Genomic DNA, 18,740 nt, shown 5'->3' with positions numbered 1-18,740 from the left:
CACTGTCTGTGTTGCTGGAGTTTAAAGGGGTAGCTGTCTGATGCACAACAGAGTTAATGCTTGGCAATATGGTTTTACTAGAAATATCAAGTAAAACCATTAATGGAGGAAGCTTTTCCATTAGAGATTGGTGAATGATTTCTAGACAAATGAACTCAGTTTTAGTAGCAAAATTTTAGTTGCTGTGAAGAACTTAAGGGTGATTTGAACTATATTCAACATTTTTATTATAATGATCAGTATTGCATCTTTTCAACTACTGAGTCAGTGCAGGGAGAGAACAGTGTATGTGTGGGCTTTTTTGGGGGGGGAGGCAGGAAGAGCTGGGCACAGAAGAGAGGTCCATAATACTGAGTTTGTCTATAGTACTCGTGTCTTCCTAAAATGTTGAAGGCTTCAACTGAACTTATTTCAGTGTACAAGGTGAAGACTATTGGCTGGCTATCTGAGGAAACGTAGATTGGCAGGTTATAAAAAAATCACTTGTCAATTTTTTATATCTACAACTTTTACTGTATTTGAAAGATTAGAAGAAGAGGAGTAAACTTTCAGTCTATTTACCTCCTGCATTTAAAAGCAATGTGTGTGCGTTTCCTATGTATGCTGGCAATTTCCTGAACGTGGGGGTGTTTTACTCAGCCACAGAGGAGGACAGGCACTTTGAATTTACTGCAAATAAATCTTTTCAGTCTAGACCAGAGATCGCTTGTGAACTTTTGGAAGCAACTGAAACTCAGATCACTATGTAAGCCTTGGAACTGCACCACAGCCTCAGTCAAGACACTTGCAACATTTTGTGCTCTAAAAAATTAACAGTTAAAAGAACCACACATTGAGATAGGATTAAACCCAAAGGATTCCTCAGTCATGAGAAGACTTGCATGAAGTCTTTCAAATGATGCAGTAATTTCAACTGATCACTTCTCACATGCCGTAAAATACTCTGCTTCTTCCAAACACACTCTAGACCAAACAGTCCTCCTAAGAAGAGGGTGGAGGGAACAGCAGAGGAAAATAAGGAGGCAAGTAAGGGGAGAATGGCAGATTGTAGAACTGGGCAAACAAACGCAGTATTTGAAGATGTCACAGCAACCTGGTAGGGTTTGGGAAAGGGATGTAGAGATTATCAGCTGGATCCTTTGCACATCTCCTTCTTGGAGGCTATATTTCTGCCTGAGACCTAGACAGATTTTGTTGTGTTAGCTCAGACTTGGAGATGATTTCCATGGATGCTCTGAAGCCCTTGTTTTTACCACCATAAGCAACAAACAAAGCATATGATTTCCTAAAGGATGACCTAATCAAGCTGGATTTGAAGGCTATGCAGATATCTAGACAGTGCCACCTGTGATCTCTTGAGGATGAGGTCGTCTAAGACAAAAAGAAGGAATATGTTCTGGTTAAGATGGCAGGGCAAAACCACTAAATAATAATTCTGAATATCTCTTTGGGGGAAAAACTGTAGGAATGGCTTTTTAATGGACAAGGCATTAAGTTCAATAGCTCATCTGGCAGTCACAGCAGTCAAAAAGGCAAGACTGATGAAAATGAAGCATAAAGATGATAGCCATTCATTCAAAGGTTTGGTTCTGAAGGTGATTCAAGACTAAATGTTAAGCTTTCAGTTGCCAACAGGTAGCTTAACAGGACGATAAAGTTTGGAAATTGTCTTCAGGAATCTGGTGATACAAGCAAAAGATGCTGGGGACACATACCCTTTAAGAGCTCCCAGGGCAGCAACTTTGAATCAAGAGGTAGAGGCTTAGTCCTTTGATAGATCCAGCAAAAAAAATTTCAGGTAGAATTTGGTGCTCACATACCAGGTTCCCAGCACCTTACAGATCCAATAATGAACCTGAGGTGGAGTCTTTTCTGGTTAAAGGAATAAATCCACCATGGCATTAAAATATCCAAACATTCAGAGTTCTACATGCTGAAATTCCAAGCCGTTAGCTGGATCTTGGCATTTCATTGGGCCTTGCATCAGGATTCCTTCTGAGAAAAGTAGCTCCCAAGAAGGAGAGACATCTCCTTGAAGTCAAGGGAATCAGGACTGGAGAGTCTTTAGGAGGCTATCAGGTTCACCCCAGCCCTGCTCAATCTAATCTTCTTGCCAGAATCACCAAAAGGTAGAAGGAGGAGGCAAGGAATACATCAGACATTCTTCTTTCGTACAACGACTAGCTGTTTGTTTTGAGTGGTTGAAGTGCTCCACGTGACTCTCCACTGAGCCTCAGCATCAAAGTTGGGTGTAAGGATCTTGATAAGGTTCCACAGAGAATTGCGGGATTTTAATCTAGTCTTTGACAGGTTCGGCAGTGGGATCATCGTATTTGCATTGACATGATTAAGAAAGCAAGATGTCTGAGCAGCTCTTCTAATCTGTGGAGGCTGGATGTGGAATAGGACTGGGACCCAGTCAATTGGACTAGATTTGAGTGTCCCCTAATAATGAATATAGTATTATTGAGTTGAGTGTCAATGAGTTTAGTGTGACTGCTAGGAGATCATACTGGTGCACAATATTCAGCTGCAGAATATACCAAGGCAATTGTTGCGGTTTGTAAGTTCCGTGGACTGGAGCCCCATTATGTTCTGGCCAATATTCTGATAAGTGCAACATGAGACCTGACCTTATCGCAAGTGTTCTCGTGTTGTTGAAAGGTCAAACTCTGGTCCAGTGTAATGCCAAGATATTTTGTATTAGCTTTGTGGCTGACGTGCACACCCTTTCAGAATCCAGAATGTTTGACACCGGGGATACGGATACATTTATCCTGAATCACTCTGGGAGGAAGCAGAGTTGATCTTAGAGGTTTTTTTTAAGCTCTATTAGACGCCTTATTTTATTAAAAGGGGACCCTAAGGAAGACCAAGGCAAATCCCAGGAGCCTCTGCAGTGGCAGGGGGAAGAAGCAGCTGGCTGGTCACTAGAACTGTGGCAATGGACTCTCTCCAAGTATAATCCCCACAGTAATTATAAGGAACAGTTTAGTGACTACTGTAACTACCCAAACATCTCATCTCATTTAGGAACACGAGTCTATGGGTGGACTAGCCCACCCTAGAAGGCAGCCCCCAGTGGGCCAGCTATTACCAGTGTTGAATGCCATGTCGCTGGAGGCGAATGACTAAGAGGATGGGGTAGGAGAGTTCAACAGCTTGTGATATTCAAAGGGTTAGGGTGGATCCCCTTTAACCAGCATCAGTCATACACCCACAGGCCCTTTTTCCATGTCCATCCCTCCATAAAGCAGAGCTGCTGAGAGAAGGTGTTTCTTGTGGCACAGAACTAAAACTGGAACTGATTTAGTTCCAGGGCTTATACAGGAGGGAGAAGTTAGGCTGCAGAAGTAGCTGAAGTGCTGGTGCCAATGTGGTAACACAAGTCAGTCCCCTGACAAAAGGATTCTACTGAGTGCAAGGGGGAAAAAGATGGTGGTAAAATGACAAAACTTGGTAGGTCCCAACACCCCGATTCAGCAAGGTACTTAAGCACCTGTATAATCACATAAGCAGTCCAATGGGGGGTGGGGAGTAGTGTAGGCCTCTAAAGTTAATTCTCACATCAGACGTCCAATATTTAGTACAAATGGGCTATCCTGGGGCAAAGATAAATCTTAGATACATAAACTTCAGTTTAAAAATTAGATTTGTTCCATAATCTGATGGTCTGAAATGCAGCAATTCAGTATGATTATTTCTGCTTAAAATGAAGTTTTTACCTAGATTTTCTGAAGCAAACACTTCCATATAGATACCTGTATTAGCTTAGCTTCTCCCCCTACCCCCCCCCACAGTAACAAATACTTGTATCCATGCCCATATTCCACCCCGTGTCCAGTCTAACTGTATTGAGCCAGAGCGTCAGTTGATATAAACTGGCAGAGATTCATTGACTTAAGTGACTCTATATCACTTTACACCAGCTGAGGATCTAGCCCTTAATCTCAGTTTTTCTATAAAATAAAACAGCATCTACATTCATGTGGAGCTGGCTGAAAATGTTAATTGAAATGATTTTCCAATGAGAAACACCCTTTTTGCAAAACCAAAATTTTCTGGAGAGAAATTTTCAGTTTTGCAAAAAACCAACCAAACAAAAAAATGTGTTCCATCAGGACAAAACATTTGTAAAAAAAGTGACTTTCATGGGAAGGGACTTCTGTTTTCCAGTCAGCTCTAAGTTTGTGCACTTAATTTAAAGTCATGTTGCTATAATACATTAAAAAGCAGTAACTTTACATAGTTCCTATGAATTCTCCTTAATCCCAATGAATGTGTTTTACATCTGAGCCAGCTGAATAGCTGTGGTCAGCATGTCATGTACAACATTGCCCTATCTTCAGGAAGATGAATTTGCAGGTTTATTCTTAACGTTTCTATAAACTTTTAGAGAAGTAGACCCAAAGATCAGTTAGCTAGAGGAGAAAGTTTGTAGCCATTGTTGGGCCATAAAGAAAGAGGACCTTTCTTTTCAGAACAAAATTTTATCAGGATTGGTCTATAGTTTTATAGGTACCTGCTAAAATATATTAATCCTAAAGAGGAAAGATTAAACACTGAGGACCTGAACCAGCATATTTTTGCTTCATCATTTTGTCAAGATACTCTTGCATTAAGATTTTTTTCTGCAAAAACATACATGCAAGGAAAAAAATTACAGATTAATTCAAAAAAATATTCTAAGAGTTGATACTAATGAACAAATTAACTAAATTAATTTCCAATCACCCACTAGTAGAGATGTACATGATTTATTAGTCTGCACCAGAGGACTGTAAGTGTGCACTAGCATGTTGCACAATAACCGGCTCACGTGGAACCTGTGGGTGCGCACTAAAAATTCCTTAGTGTGCATTAACATAGTTTCATCTAATGTAGTTTACTACACTCAGGAATAGCTTTGTCAAAAATTTTGTTTAGCCATTCAGCTTTTGCAAGATATCGGACAAAGAAAAGTTAACTTCAAACATTATTTTTCCAAAAACAGCTGTGCTAAAATTCATTGACTTCTTTTGACCCTTTCCCATTTTCCCTGAACTCTGTTCAGTCTCAGTTACAAGTTTCACTAGTCAGGCACTGTTCCTTAGTTACTCCTAACATTTTTGCAAAATATACATGTTCCAAGGATTCTGGAAGTAATTCACCTTCCCTTAAAGAAGGTTGAGGGCATAAGCAGGTTGACTGTATCCATTTAAACATAATATTCTTTAATGCAAGATGGCAGGGTATTGATTTTAACTTTATTTTTAAGTGAGTTTAGAGCATGCTAAAGGTGCTGGATTGATGGCCCTAGAGACTGAAGTCCTTTATCTACAGTACAGACAGCAGTGAAAGATTCTCCACTGTATCATAATCCTCAAGGGATGGGTCCTAAAAAGGTTGAGCCTTTTAAGGTTGTATTTACTAGAGTAGTTTGTATGTGTTATGAAAACACTAACTGCATCATGGTAAGTAAGTGATGTGATTATTAAATGGAAAGAACACTAGAACAGGAAAGGCAAATAACTGAACCGGTTGCATTGCTCTACAACTAAGATTTCAATCGACTGTATTAAACCTGTTTATTTGGAAAGTGTACATTAGCAGTATAAAAAAAGCAAAAGTGACTATCTAAACACTGTTCATGGTGCAAAAGAGCCACAGGCATATCTCCATAATGTTTTGAGACAAACAAATGAACTATACCAATCAGAGTTCTGGTTATATAAGCCTTGTGTGTTTAAAATCCTCCAGAATCTTTACAGTTAACAGAAAATTACTAAAATCTTTATATCAAGGAAGTCTGTCAGGAATTTCATCGGTTCAAAGTTGTGGCAATTTTTAAACAAAGAAATCTGTTAACTGACATTAAGCAAGCATCCTTTTTTTTTAGCAATCTCAGTAATACTTCCACGTAAAGACCTTTCCTCTCAACGGTAAATACCACAAAGTACAGTTTAGTTTAATTTATTTCACCTTAAAAAGCATAGCAAATGAGCATTAAAATAACTAATTCTTAACAAGAGCTTCTAATGCAGTGTAACATTTCAACACATTATCAACCATTGCTTATTGTACACCTTTCCTAAAAGCTCCTGAGAATTAGGAAAAACGCAGGTAACATTTTTGGGTCATTTTAACAAAAATAAAAAGATGTGACAAAACGTTGATTCCTTATGTTTAGCCAAAACTCACTAAATAAACTGGAATGTTATTTTTACAAGTATCAGTGTTAGGTGAAAAAATTATTACGGGGGGGGGGGGGAATATCAAACCTTTAAAGTGCAATAGTTCTTCATAATCAGCGAGAACTGCTATGATGTTACAAGATACTAGAACAAAAGATATAAATGAGCAAGATGACAGCTTTTTTTCATCACTTACCTCATCATTCAGCTCTGCTATCTGATCTTTCAGTTCTCTAATATACTGGTTAGAGTCAGAGTTATTAAGCTGCCCTTGAATTTTTCCTTCTTCTTTCTGTTTTTTATAAAGAAAAGAAAAAGAAAGAAAGCTTGTTCAAAATCTTCATGTTTATAATATATTCAGTCTTATTTCAGGAGACTGACTGAATCAGGTGTTTAAGTAGGGTGACCAGATGTCCCGATTTTATAAGGACAGTCCCGATTTTGGGGTCTTCTTATATAGGCTCCTATTACTCCCCACCCCCGTCCCGATTTTTTTGCTGTCTGGTCACCCTAGGTTTAAGACAGAGCTTTTCACTTCTAGATCACGGATTTAAATCTCACCTAGACTAGCAGTAACTGAAAAATGTCACCATCTGAAGATGGTACAATGGCCTTTGTGAAATGAGTTAGTTGTCACAGTTTCTAGTGATTAGCAACTCCCCCGACCCCGCTGCCATTATCTATTCTCTGCAGAGAATAATAAGGGTCTGAAGGCTTAAATGACACACTGAATTAGTCCCCTCAGTACAGGGTTGAGGCACACAGGCAGAGCTCTGCAGAGAAGTCTGAAGAGTTAAAGGCTAGTGCATAGAAGCCAGCATATAACCAAAAGAAGTCTATGAATAAAAGGTTCATGTAAGTGTGATCTCTCTCTTCAATGCAACTTTTTAAAAGTAAGGAATATCAAGTTTGGGACACTTGTTAGATGTTTCTTAAATGCCCATACAACAGGTTTCCACTGATACTGAAAGTACTGTATTATCATAAGGGACTTCCTTCTGCCTTCAACTGACAAGGAAATGTAACCTGGCATTTCCTTGCTTTTTTGGATGTGTCTGGAGGATATCACCCTTGTCATACCTTAATTACTTTTAAATGCAGTTTTTGATTATGGAATTTCATTGTTGAAGTGTAGGAGGGCTTCAGCGAGTGTGAAGGGGACAGGGATGCCCCCAGCCCCTATGGCATAAGAGTATGGATGTGTTTGAAGTGGAGAAGTCAAGGAACCAAGTGTGTATGGGAGAGGGTTGGTAGGTCTCTACACTCCCCAACTCCCTTTTGATGGTGCCTGCATTCTGGGGTGGGAGGAATCTGTCAATTGCCACATTTACTCCATAGCCAGCTACAGCTCCTAAAAACAAAGGAGTATGTTGACTATTCAGAGGCCTGAAAGCTCGCAGCACTAGAGCCCGTAGCTTCTCTCCAGAAGTGTTCCTCCCTCACTGCTTTCCAACGGAGCCAAAGTTTATGTCAGACCCATCTCCTCTCTGTTTGATACTCATAGCACGGGAGGAAGGCCTCCTCCCTGTGGACAGCCTGTGCTTTCAGTCCCATTAGAACAACGGTAAACAGTGGCCACTTTCACTAAGGGGTTAGTGTTCCTCATACTATCTTTATTGAAGGTATAAGCATTTTCAACCCTATTGTACATTGGGAAATGGCAGCCATTTTAAATATAGAAAAATTGAAAAATGGAAGAGATTAGTAACAATGAGGAAGAAGTCAATGTTGTTGAAAGACAACATATCTTCATGTTTACATTTGAAGGTAGGAGGCAGTTTTAATGTTATAGAAGTTTGAAGGATAAGCTAATCATTTTTTAGCAAAAAGGAAATGTTATCCTTTACTCACACCTCATGGGATATAAACAGGGTGGAGCAAATTAAATCTTTTTTTTAAGTTATTGAATTAAATTAGGCTGAGACTGTCAAAATAATTTGAAATTTGCTATTGCAACTTTAGTTCATTACAAAGGTATAATCTAAACTATAAATTCTTTTTATTAAAACACTACTGGTAGCATCTTATTTGATTTTTACTAACCTACTATAGGGAAAAAACATTGAAAATTACAGCCCTGATTCTGAAAATTTAAAGAATCCATCTTACTTACATTAATAGTCATGTGTTTAAAGTTAAGCATGTACACAAAAACGTTTACAGCATATAGCACTAGAGCTATTAAAAATTTTTAGTGGCATAAAATCACTTCAAAGCAAAATTGCTCCTAACTATTTAGCTGATTGTTTTTATACACAGGCCAAATTTTTAAAAAAATAGGAGCCTAGTTTTAGGCTCATAACTCAATATATAGGCACCAAAAGCTGGGATTTTCAAAAGGTCCTAAGAGACTCTGGAGCATAAGTTCCACTGACTTCAAACCTGGATTGAGGAGTATAGCCTAGCTGAAAAATGCAGCTTTCTTGACTGTGGAAACTATCAGTATGTTATGTCGGTTCCAAATATAGTGGTGGCCGTTTGCTTATTTGAATTTGTGTTCTCACAATGAGGATGTTAACAGGGCCTTGGATTTCTCTCTCTTTTTTTTGCGCACAGATGAGCATTTTAAGTGTGAAATTTCTTCGTAGAATTTTAGGGTTTGCATCAGAGGTGGGCAAACTCCAACCCATGGGCCAGAGCCATTTTAAGCCAGCCTGCGAGCTGCACCACGTGGCTCGGCCCTACTCGGGCTGGGGCACAGTGTCGGGGCCGCACTACGTGGCTTGGCCCCGCTCCGGCGCTCCTGCCAGGGTGCAGGGTTGGGGCCGCACCACACAGCTCCCGGAAGCTGCAGCACAGCCCTGCTCCGGCTCCTACGCACTCCAATGGGAGCTGCAGGGGCGGTGCCTGTGGATGGGGCAGCGTGCAAAGCCGCCTGGCTGCGCCTCCACATAGGTGCCAGAGAAAGGACATTCCACTGCTTCCGGGAACCGGTTGAGGCAAGCGCCCTCAGAGCCTGCACCCCTTGAGCCTCTCCCCATGCCCCAACCCTCTACCCCAGCCCCGATTCCCCCTCCTGCTCTCCAAACCCCTTGATCCCAGCCTGAAGCACCATCCTGCATCCCAAACGCCTGATCCCCAGACCCCCCCCCCCCCCAGAGCCCACACCCCAATCCTGTGAGCATTCTTAGCCCACTATACAATTTCTATTCCCCCATGTGACCCTCGGGCCAAAACATTTGCCCACCCCTGGTTTACACAGCCATTTTTCACTAACGATTACGAACTTAAGGCCTACACTACACTTTTGTTGGTAAAACTTTTGTTGCTCAGGGCTGTGAAAAAACACACCCCTGACCGGCAAATTTTACTGATGAAAAGCGCTGGTGTGGATATGGCTTTGCTGGTAGCAAATGATCTCCCGCTAACACAGCCCCTCGTTGGGGGTGGTTTTATTTTGTCAGCAGGAGAGCTCTCTCCTGCTGACAAAAGAGTGGCTACACTGTGTGGCAAGGTTTTAGCGGCACAGGTGTGCCGCTGTAAGCGGTGCTATGTAGACACAGCCTAAGAGTATAAAGCATCCATTTTAGCATCTTAAGACTATAAAATGGGAAAAAAGTGAAGAACTAACATGTAAATAAAGAATCTGATTTAAAAAACAATGTAAATACAATAATTAATTTTAAAAATCCAATTTGAGTTTAAAAAAATTACCTACACTGGCTACAAATTTGGTGACTATGGTATATTTTTCACACCAGACAAGAATGGTTGCCTCTGTTCTTTAAGCGGAAAAAACTGAATCCAGCATTAGAGGTCTGGTAGCACTTCTAAATCAAAACCTAACAGTTGGGGGAGGAGGGAAGTGTTGCTTTTTTGAAGAATTGCCAACACGAGAAGCATTCATAGAGAGCTCCTTTTAAGACATATGAAATATTAAAAACCACAATATACACAAATACCAGGCTATTAAGATGAAGGCTAGTGTCCTGAGCTCACATTCACGTATTTTCTTCCAAACCTCTTCATAGCACGAGTTAAGAAAGGAGTCTTAAGATGCACTGAATTTTAGCTTCCATCACTTTGTCGATAATACTGATAATTATAGAACACCTATAAAGTATCCACTACAGAATATATTACTAGACTAATGGCTAATCCATATACAGTGATGGGCGATCACTCGTTACTGAGTATGATCATCTTCCATGGGAGTTAAGGGCCCCAAGGTGGCAAATAAGGCCAATCCTTGACCCACAAGTTCTATTACAATGAGGGCAGCTGTTTTCAGGCTCATCAGGAGGCTGTTGACCATGACTGGAAACCAGTCTTTCCTTCCTCCTGTGCCTCTAGTCCTCTTCGGTTTGTTGGGAAGCAAGTTCAAAATGCAGGGGACCATCACGTAGGACTTCACTCCATTTTAAGCAATCCTGGGCAAGTGTCTCCCAAGTATCAATGTCTATTACATTTTTTTTATGGTTGTTCTTCAGCAAGTCCTTAACGCTTCTGTTGTCCACCCACATTATGGTATCTTTCTTTCAGCTGAGAGAACAGGACCTGTTTTGGGAGGCGATAGTCTGGCATTTGGACAATGTGACCAGTCCAGCGGAATTGCTGACTGATGATCATTGCCTTGATACCGGTGGTCTTTGCTTCTTCCAAAACACTGATATTGGTGCGCCTGTCTTCCCATTTGATCTTCAGAATCTTACGAAGGCAGCATTGATGGTGCCTCTCAAAGACTTTCAAGAGTTGTCTGTAGGTTGTCCAAGTTTTGGACCCATACAACAGTTTTGGGAGAATAACAGCTTGATAAACAAGCAGCTTGATGTCTGTACGAATGTTGTGATCTTCAACGACCCCGTAAACAAGAAAAAGCTACACTGGCACAGCTCAGGCGATGTTGAATTTCTGCATCAATATCTGCCTTGGATGAAAGATTACTTCCAAGGTACAGGAAATGACCGACATTCTCCAGTGCCACTCCATTGATTTTGATAGATAGGGCATGCAGTACCTCATTTGGAGAGGGTTGATAATATCAAGAAGACTAAAGCGCTCTAAGAGTGAAACCAAGACATGCGTAAGCATCGGCAAACACATTCAAGCTCGTTTGAAGATCTGAGTGGGCAAAGATTGCGCTGTCATCAGCATACTGAAGTTCCACAATAGACGTTGTGAAAATCTTACTCTTGGCTTTCAGCTGCTAAGCCTTAACAGCTTTCCGTCCATTCAGTAAGTGATTTCAACACCAGCTGTAAACTTCCCAGCAATTAGGTAAAGAATGACAAAAAGTCCTGTGGCACCTTATAGATTAACACGTATTGGAGCATAAGCTTTCGTGGGTGAATACCCACTTCATCAGACACATGTGGTGGAAATTTCCAGAGGCAGGTATAAATATGCAGGCAAGAATCAGTCTAGAGATAACGAGGTTAGTTCAATCAGGGAGGATGAGGCCCTCTTCTAGCAGTTGAGGAGTGAACACCAAGGGAGGAGAAACTGCTTTTGTAGTTGGCTAGCCATTCACAGTCTTTGTTTAATCCTAAACTGATGGTGTCAAATTTGCAAATGAACTGAAGTTCAGTAGTCTCTTTGGAGTCCATACCGAAAACCCACCGATCACTATGCCTACCTTCATGCCTCCAGCTTCCATCCCGGACACACCACACAATCCATCGTCTACAGCCAAGCGCTGAGGTATAACCACATTTGCTCCAACCCCTCAGACAGAGACCAACACCTACAAGATCTTCACCAAGCATTCTCAAAACTACAATACCCGCACGAGGAAATAAGGAAACTAATCAACAGAGCCAGACGTGTACCCAGAAGCCTCCTGCTGCAAGACAAGCCCAAGAAAGAAACCAACAGAACTCCACTGTCTATCAACTACAGTCCTCAGCTAAAACCTCTCCAATGCATCATCAGTGATCTACAACCCAGCCTGCACAACAATCCCTCACTTTCACAGGCCTTGGGAGGCAGGCCAGTCCTCGCCCACAGACAACGCGCCAACCTTAAGCATATTCTCACCAGCAACCACACATCGCACCATAGTAACTAACTCAGGAACCAATCCATGCAACAAACCTCGATGCCAACTCTGCCCACATATTTACACCAGCAACACCATCACAGGACCGAACCAGATCAGCCAGAACATCACCAGTTCATTCACCTGCACATCCACCATCGTAATTATACACCATCATGTGCCAGCAATGCCCCTCTGCTATGTATATCGGCCAAACTGGACAATCCCTACTTAAAAGGATAAATGGACAAGTCAGATATTAGGAATGGCAATATACAAAAATCTGTAGGAGAACACTTCAATCTGCCTGGACACACAATAGCAGATTCAGAGGTAGCCATCCTGCAGCAAAAAAAAACTTCAGGACCAGACTCCAAAGAGAAACTGCTGAACTTCAGTTCATTTGCAAATTTGACACCATCACCTCAGGATTAAACAAAGACTGTGAATGGCTAGCCAACTACAAAAACAGTTTCTCCTCCCTTGGTGTTCACACCTCAACTGCTAGAAGAGGGCCTCATCCTCCCTGATTGAACTAACCTCGTTATCTCTAGACGGATTCTTGCCTGCATATTTATACCTGCCTCTGGAAATTTCCACCATATGCGTCTGATGAAGTGGGTATTCACCCACAAAAGCTTATGCTCCAATACATCTGTTAGTCTATAAGTGCCACAGGACTCCGTCGCTTTTTACAGATCCAGACTAACATGGCTACCCCTCTGATACTAGGTAAAGAATGACAGCAATAAAAACCGCAAACATGGTTGGAGTGATGATACAGCCCTGTTTGATTCCTGTTTGTACTTTGAAAGGTTCACTCTCTAAGTTAGTGCTGCTCAGAACAGTCACTTTCATGTTATCATTAAGCAATTTTAGGACACTGATGTCTTTATCAGGACATCCAATCTTAGAAAGTACAGTCCAGAGGGCCCGGCAATTCACTGAGTCAAAGGCTTTAGTTAGATCAATAAAAGCCATATACAGTGGTCGGTTTTGCTCCCGACATTTTTCTTGCAGCTGCCGTGCTGTGAAGATCATATCCGCAGTTCCACAACATGGTCAGAAACCACTCAGACTCTGGTAAAATTTCTTCTGACTGGGGCAGAAGGCGGGTTGCAAGGATCCGCGCCAGAACTTGCAATGGCTAGGAGGGAGATACCACGAAAGTTTCCACAATCCACTTTATCCCCTTTCTTGAAGAGGGTGACAATCAGGGCAGCCCTTATTTCACTGGGTATCTCCTCCTTTATCCAGATTTTAAGGATAAGCAGGTAAAGCTGCCGAATTAGCTCCTGCCCACCATTTTAAAAGATTTCTGCGGGGATCCCATCTAGACCTGCTGCCTTGTTCATCTGCACGGTGACATTGTGTACCTCATACAAATTGGGAGGGAGGGGGCACTAGAAGCAAATCCCTCTATGACCATTTAGGGATGAGCTTGGAGACAACCCCCCCCGCCCCCCAATACATTATCTACCCACAGAATAAGCAGCCATGGAGCCAGAAAATGAGATGAAGGCAGCTCCTCTAGTCCTTCCTGCATCAATGCAGGGCTGTTTGGGGTTTAATAATAAATAATAATAAATAAATAATAAATTAATGGAGATATCCCATCTCCTAGAACTGGAAGGGACCTTGAAAGGTCATCGAGTCCAGCCCCCTGCCTTCATTAGCAGGACCAAGTACTGATTTTGCCCCAGATCCCTAAGTGGCCTCCTCGAGGATTGAACTCACAACCCTGGGTTTAGTAGGCCAATGCTCAAACCACTGAGCTATCCCTCCCCCCCCCGCTTTTGCCAGTCTAGTTTTAGAGGCAACCCAAAGGGCAAAAAACCCCAACATTCCCAAATAAAACTGTCTGTCCCTTTTATGGCAGCTTTAAAGTGTTCCTGCTATTTCTAATATAGATAAGCAGAAGTTTCAAAATTTTACTTTCCTCCTTTGGTGGAGGACTGATGCCCCAAAGTGGAAGGAGTAAATAAATAGGTTGAAAGGTGGAAAAGCCCAATATCACTCACTCCCGCTATAGATCAGGAACAGAACCCATTAGAATCAGGCCAGTGCATTTCTAGAGTAATTCGTTGTAATAGAGGGAGTACAGAAAAACAAATTCAACAGAAATGATAACCTAGTGTATAATTAAACCATGTTGACATTATATGGAAACAAAATGAGGGCTCTGTTTGAAAAACGGCTTTGTGAACATGACACCTTATTCAACAAATCTGCTTACTTCCGTCACTAAGGTGAGTTTTTGCTACTTTTCACTCCTGTGAACATTGCAGAGCAAACTCAGCTATGACAGAATTAGCGGATTCCATTCCTTTGTGGACAAACAGAATTATTTACTGAATTCCAATCAGTTACACCTGTACACAGCTCTCACTAAGGGCACAATTTTGCCTGCAGAATTTTCATTATTGGTGATGCAAGGGAAGGAAAGATGCCAGTTTATCGTTCAGATTTCATGGTGTCTGTAGAACTGGCAACTAGAAAAATATTCATACACTGAATACATTTGATGTGGAAGTAGTTGACTTTGTGGGGTTCCCTGTGCGCCATTTTCAAGTGTCACTTTTCAGAGAAAAATGATGCAACTTCCCCTTGCAACACAAAGCACTAGAAGTTTGAGGTTGTTGCTCTGAGTGGCTGTAATAAGTAACAGATTAAGTCTAGATTCAGCAGTTTATGAATTGCAAGGATGTAGGGAGGGAGAAACAAAGCTGGTCCTAGGACAAAGAGCCTTCCTTCATGACTGCTGATGTTCTCTCTAAATAGTGATGGAGAGTTTATTTTCATTCGAGTTCTCAGTCACGTAATGTACCACTAAGCTAATGTCACTGAAAATAGATAGCCATGTATTTAAACATTTTGAAAATAATTTACCAATATTAGGGTTGACAGTTTACATCACCACTATAACTATTTAAAGCTACTACTTCAAAAGTACCACCAACTTGTTGGAAAACATTTTAGGCATTACGTAAGAAATTACAGTCATGATCAGTCTAAACTAAAATTCTTACCAAAATTATCTCGCCTTAAAAAGACAGTAATCTAGTCTAACCAATGAATCAGCGGCATAAGTTTATGAAGTATAAAATTGTGTTTAAGTAAAGATCTGATTTATAGTTTGGTGTGATTATAAAAGCCTCTTACTCAAATTATTTTCTCAAAAACTGATGAGATCTCACTAATATGCATTTTATGCAGAAAATAAATTTAAGTTTTTAACTTCATAAAATGGATAAATTGCTTTTCACTATTCAGAGATATTTTAAGATTTTTTTTTCCTCTTTCCCTTATGTTGAGCTCAACTATTTTGTAGCCATTTCCATATGGTAGCTTCTGGTAAGCAGGATGGGGTGGGGAATGCAACTAATATTTCTGAGGGACCTGATTTCAGTTTAGGGGTTAACAGGCTTCCTATTTTAAGGCAGCACAGGTAGTGTCAAACTAAAGGAAAGCTCAACAGAAGACAAAGGTTCTTAGTATATCTGTGTTTAGGATGAGATGGAGCTTTTGCACCTTAAGATTTTTTTTAAAGTATGATTTGAGCATAGACTAATTTTTTAAACCCAATAAAATGTGTCCTATTTAAATCTTAGAAGATTTTATGAGCGAAAACGAGTCATTTACACAGATGCCCGTAACTGACCAAGGATTGTGCAACTGTCCTTACAACAGCATGTTAAATTGTTCTGTATACATCCTAGAGATTCAAGGACCACAACAAGGACAAGCCAGTACAGATAGACCATGACTACATTGAACTGCTTAAAGATTCACAACAAGCTATATCTATCAAAGATTTTTTCCTTCCTCCCCATTCCCTCATAAAAAAAGTCAAAATTATCTGAATTATCTTCTGTTCTGATGATACTCTGATATGGATGCTCAGCTGCTATCTTGATGGGGGGAAAACTTATCTTACCAAGTTCCTACTGCCATTGCAGAAACCAATGTAAGGCCTAATTTTTTCCATTAAGTTGTCCTTTAGCATCAGCAAGGCTCCAAGGAAGATCTTCCATAAATGGTTCAATTGTTTCCACAACCGAGCAGTTTCAGTTGGGGCCTTTAACTCAACATAAGGTTGTGCTTTATAATCTATAGTTTTGTGACCACTCCACCACAGTGTCTTCACATTTGACATTTCCCCCTTCCTCCCCCCCCCCCATCTCTTATGAAATTATACTGTACATATATTTGTATCTTGAGAAAACACCTAACCATAGCAAGGCTAAAACCCATCAGGCATTGTGTCCAGAAAACTTAGGCTACTGCTTACACATCATAATTCTAGATAGTCGTCTAGGCTGTGACAGTGATCTAGCTGCCACTGAGAAAATGAGATTGGTGAAGATACTACCGCGTGCTCCAGAGCTGGTCAAACACCCTGAATCTCCAAACATTCATTGACCTACAGATGGAAGTTGCACAAAGGCTTTACCTTGGGGTCTTTACTGCAATGCTCTAGAGAAAAATAAAATTGTTTATCAGCTTTGGCTTCGTAAAGAGACCTTATTTTGGGGAATTAATTCCAATCTTTAATACTGACCTTTCCATTTAGTTCCTAGTCATGAACTATGCTGAAAATTTATTGTTTGAGAAGAAGTGGTAGCTGTAATAGGGACCTGAATTAATGCTGAACTGAAATAGAGAGATAGGGAACTGAGGAGGTTGAAAAGGACACGGAAATGGGACAGGAACTGAAAAGAAAAGTGGAGCTATAACAAGTACTGAATGGAATTGAAACTAAGTTATGGACTCCTGATAGTAACACTTCATGAATTTTCTATGTAGGCTATTCTCCCCCACAATCCACAATTTAAATCTATTACAAGGATTTGATGCCTTAGTGCATTTACCGGTGTATCCTTCTCAAATTAGTAATTAGAGACAGATCTGGATTAAGCACTAGGCTCAAATTGGCCTTTGCCTAGGGGCCAGGTTTGGGTGTTTTTTGCGGAGGGGATTGGGGGTGGGGGAGAACTAGATAATGTGATGTTACCTTCAGGCTGAAGAAACAGACTGCCGTCATGAGGCTGCATGCTCCGGACAAAGGAGGTTGCTTTAGAGAAAGTAGCAAATTCAAGGCTGCTGCTACCCCTATCCACTACAAGCAGGGAAGAAGAAAAGCATGCCCAGCCCTGCAGCCCTACTGACCCCATACCAACTAGTCCAGGCACCCCCACCAGGGATAATCTACCCCATAAGAGGTAAGTACCTGAAGATGGGATCCTGGCAGCCACCACAGCTTCAGGATGGTGTGCCCATCTACTTCAGGACTGCAGAACTAGGCTGCTACCACAGCAATTTACAGAAAGAAGAGGACTCTGATTGGAGAAAATGGCTGCTGCACCCTCTGACTCTCACTATTGGGGGTGGGGGTGAGGAGAACCTCACCTAACAGTTTGCACTGCCTACTACTGCTTTTGCTTCTCTAGTGAGCCAAGTTCTCCCTGATCTGCTGCTGCCACCAATCTTCATCCCACTCCTGTGGTATGATCAGCTGGTTTTATAACTCTTAAGAGAGCTGATTAGTTTCCAGGTGTTTGACACTTTGGAGACTGGATAGTGCCTAAAATCCAATAGGGTATATTGTGCTAGGAAAAGGGAAGGTTTCTAGCCTGTGGGAGAAAGGAAGGGGTCAGACTCTTGTCTCGATTGGATGCAGCCTGTTCCCTTTCCCCCAACCAAACCCTCTCAGCCTGGGAACCTGCTGTAGTTATGGTAGTTCAACTACTGAAGTTGGAAGAGAACTAGAACACTGAGGGAAACAAGGAGAGCAGAAGGCTATTGGCTCATAGTGAGAAGGACAAGAGCTCGGTAACATTTTGTTCTCAGCCTTTAGTTTAGAGTATGTATACAGTTCCTGAATATTCTAATGGTTAAACACTGAACACATTTGAAAAAAATCAAACAGTTCCCAAGTAAGATTTTCAAATGACAGTTTAAACTGGTGTGTCTGACCTTCTGATTTCAGAGGAGGCCCTATCAAGACCAAAGAAATAAGGAACACTTTTGTTGGTTTAGGATATGAAAAAAACAGAACACAGTAAAATGTTCTTTTGCTGAAGTTACACTTGTTAGTATGTTTCATTTGGCAAGTCTTCTATAGCCAAAACAGTTAATTTATGCTCTCTTAAATGGTATGAGCCTAAGAACGGTTATAGTGGGTCAGACCAAAGGCCCATCTAGCCCACTGTCCTCTGACAGTGGCCAATGCCAGATGCTTCAAAGGGAATGAACAGAATAGGGCAATCAAGTGATTCATCCTGGTTGCCCATCCCAGCTTCTAACAGTCAGAGGTTCAGGGACAACGAGCACACAGTTGCATCCCTGACCATCCTAGCTAACAGCCATTGATGACCTATCCTCCATGAACTTACCCGATTCTCTTTTGAGTCTAGTTATGCTTTTGGCCTTCACAACACCCGTTGGCAAGGAGTTCCACAGGTTGACTGTGTGTTGTGTGAAGTACTTTATCTTTTAAACCTGCTGCCTATTAATTTCATTGGGTGACCCCTAGTTTGTGTGTTATGTGAGGGGGAAAATAACACTTCGTTATTCACCTTCACACCATT

General features: G+C 41.2%; 1 protein-coding gene across 14 annotated transcripts in view; it reads right to left on the bottom strand.

Annotated features, from left to right (window-relative positions):
* Positions 1-18,740, bottom strand: part of EVI5 (ecotropic viral integration site 5) — a 142,738-nt gene that overhangs the window by 35,761 nt on the left and 88,237 nt on the right. For all 14 annotated transcript variants that reach the window (XR_008445871.1, XM_054036615.1, XM_054036620.1 and 11 more), the window contains one exon: positions 6,370-6,465. Coding sequence is in view for 13 of the 14 variants with exons in the window: in XM_054036615.1 (XP_053892590.1) it covers positions 6,370-6,465 (96 nt within the window). In the remaining variant the exon portion in view is untranslated. The remainder of the gene's footprint in view (positions 1-6,369; positions 6,466-18,740) is intronic.

This window comes from Malaclemys terrapin, chromosome 8 (assembly GCF_027887155.1).
Source record: "Malaclemys terrapin pileata isolate rMalTer1 chromosome 8, rMalTer1.hap1, whole genome shotgun sequence".
Lineage (NCBI taxonomy): Eukaryota > Metazoa > Chordata > Testudines > Emydidae > Malaclemys > Malaclemys terrapin.
Note: the sequence above shows the minus strand (reverse complement) of the source record. Positions and strands in the feature narration are given on the sequence as shown.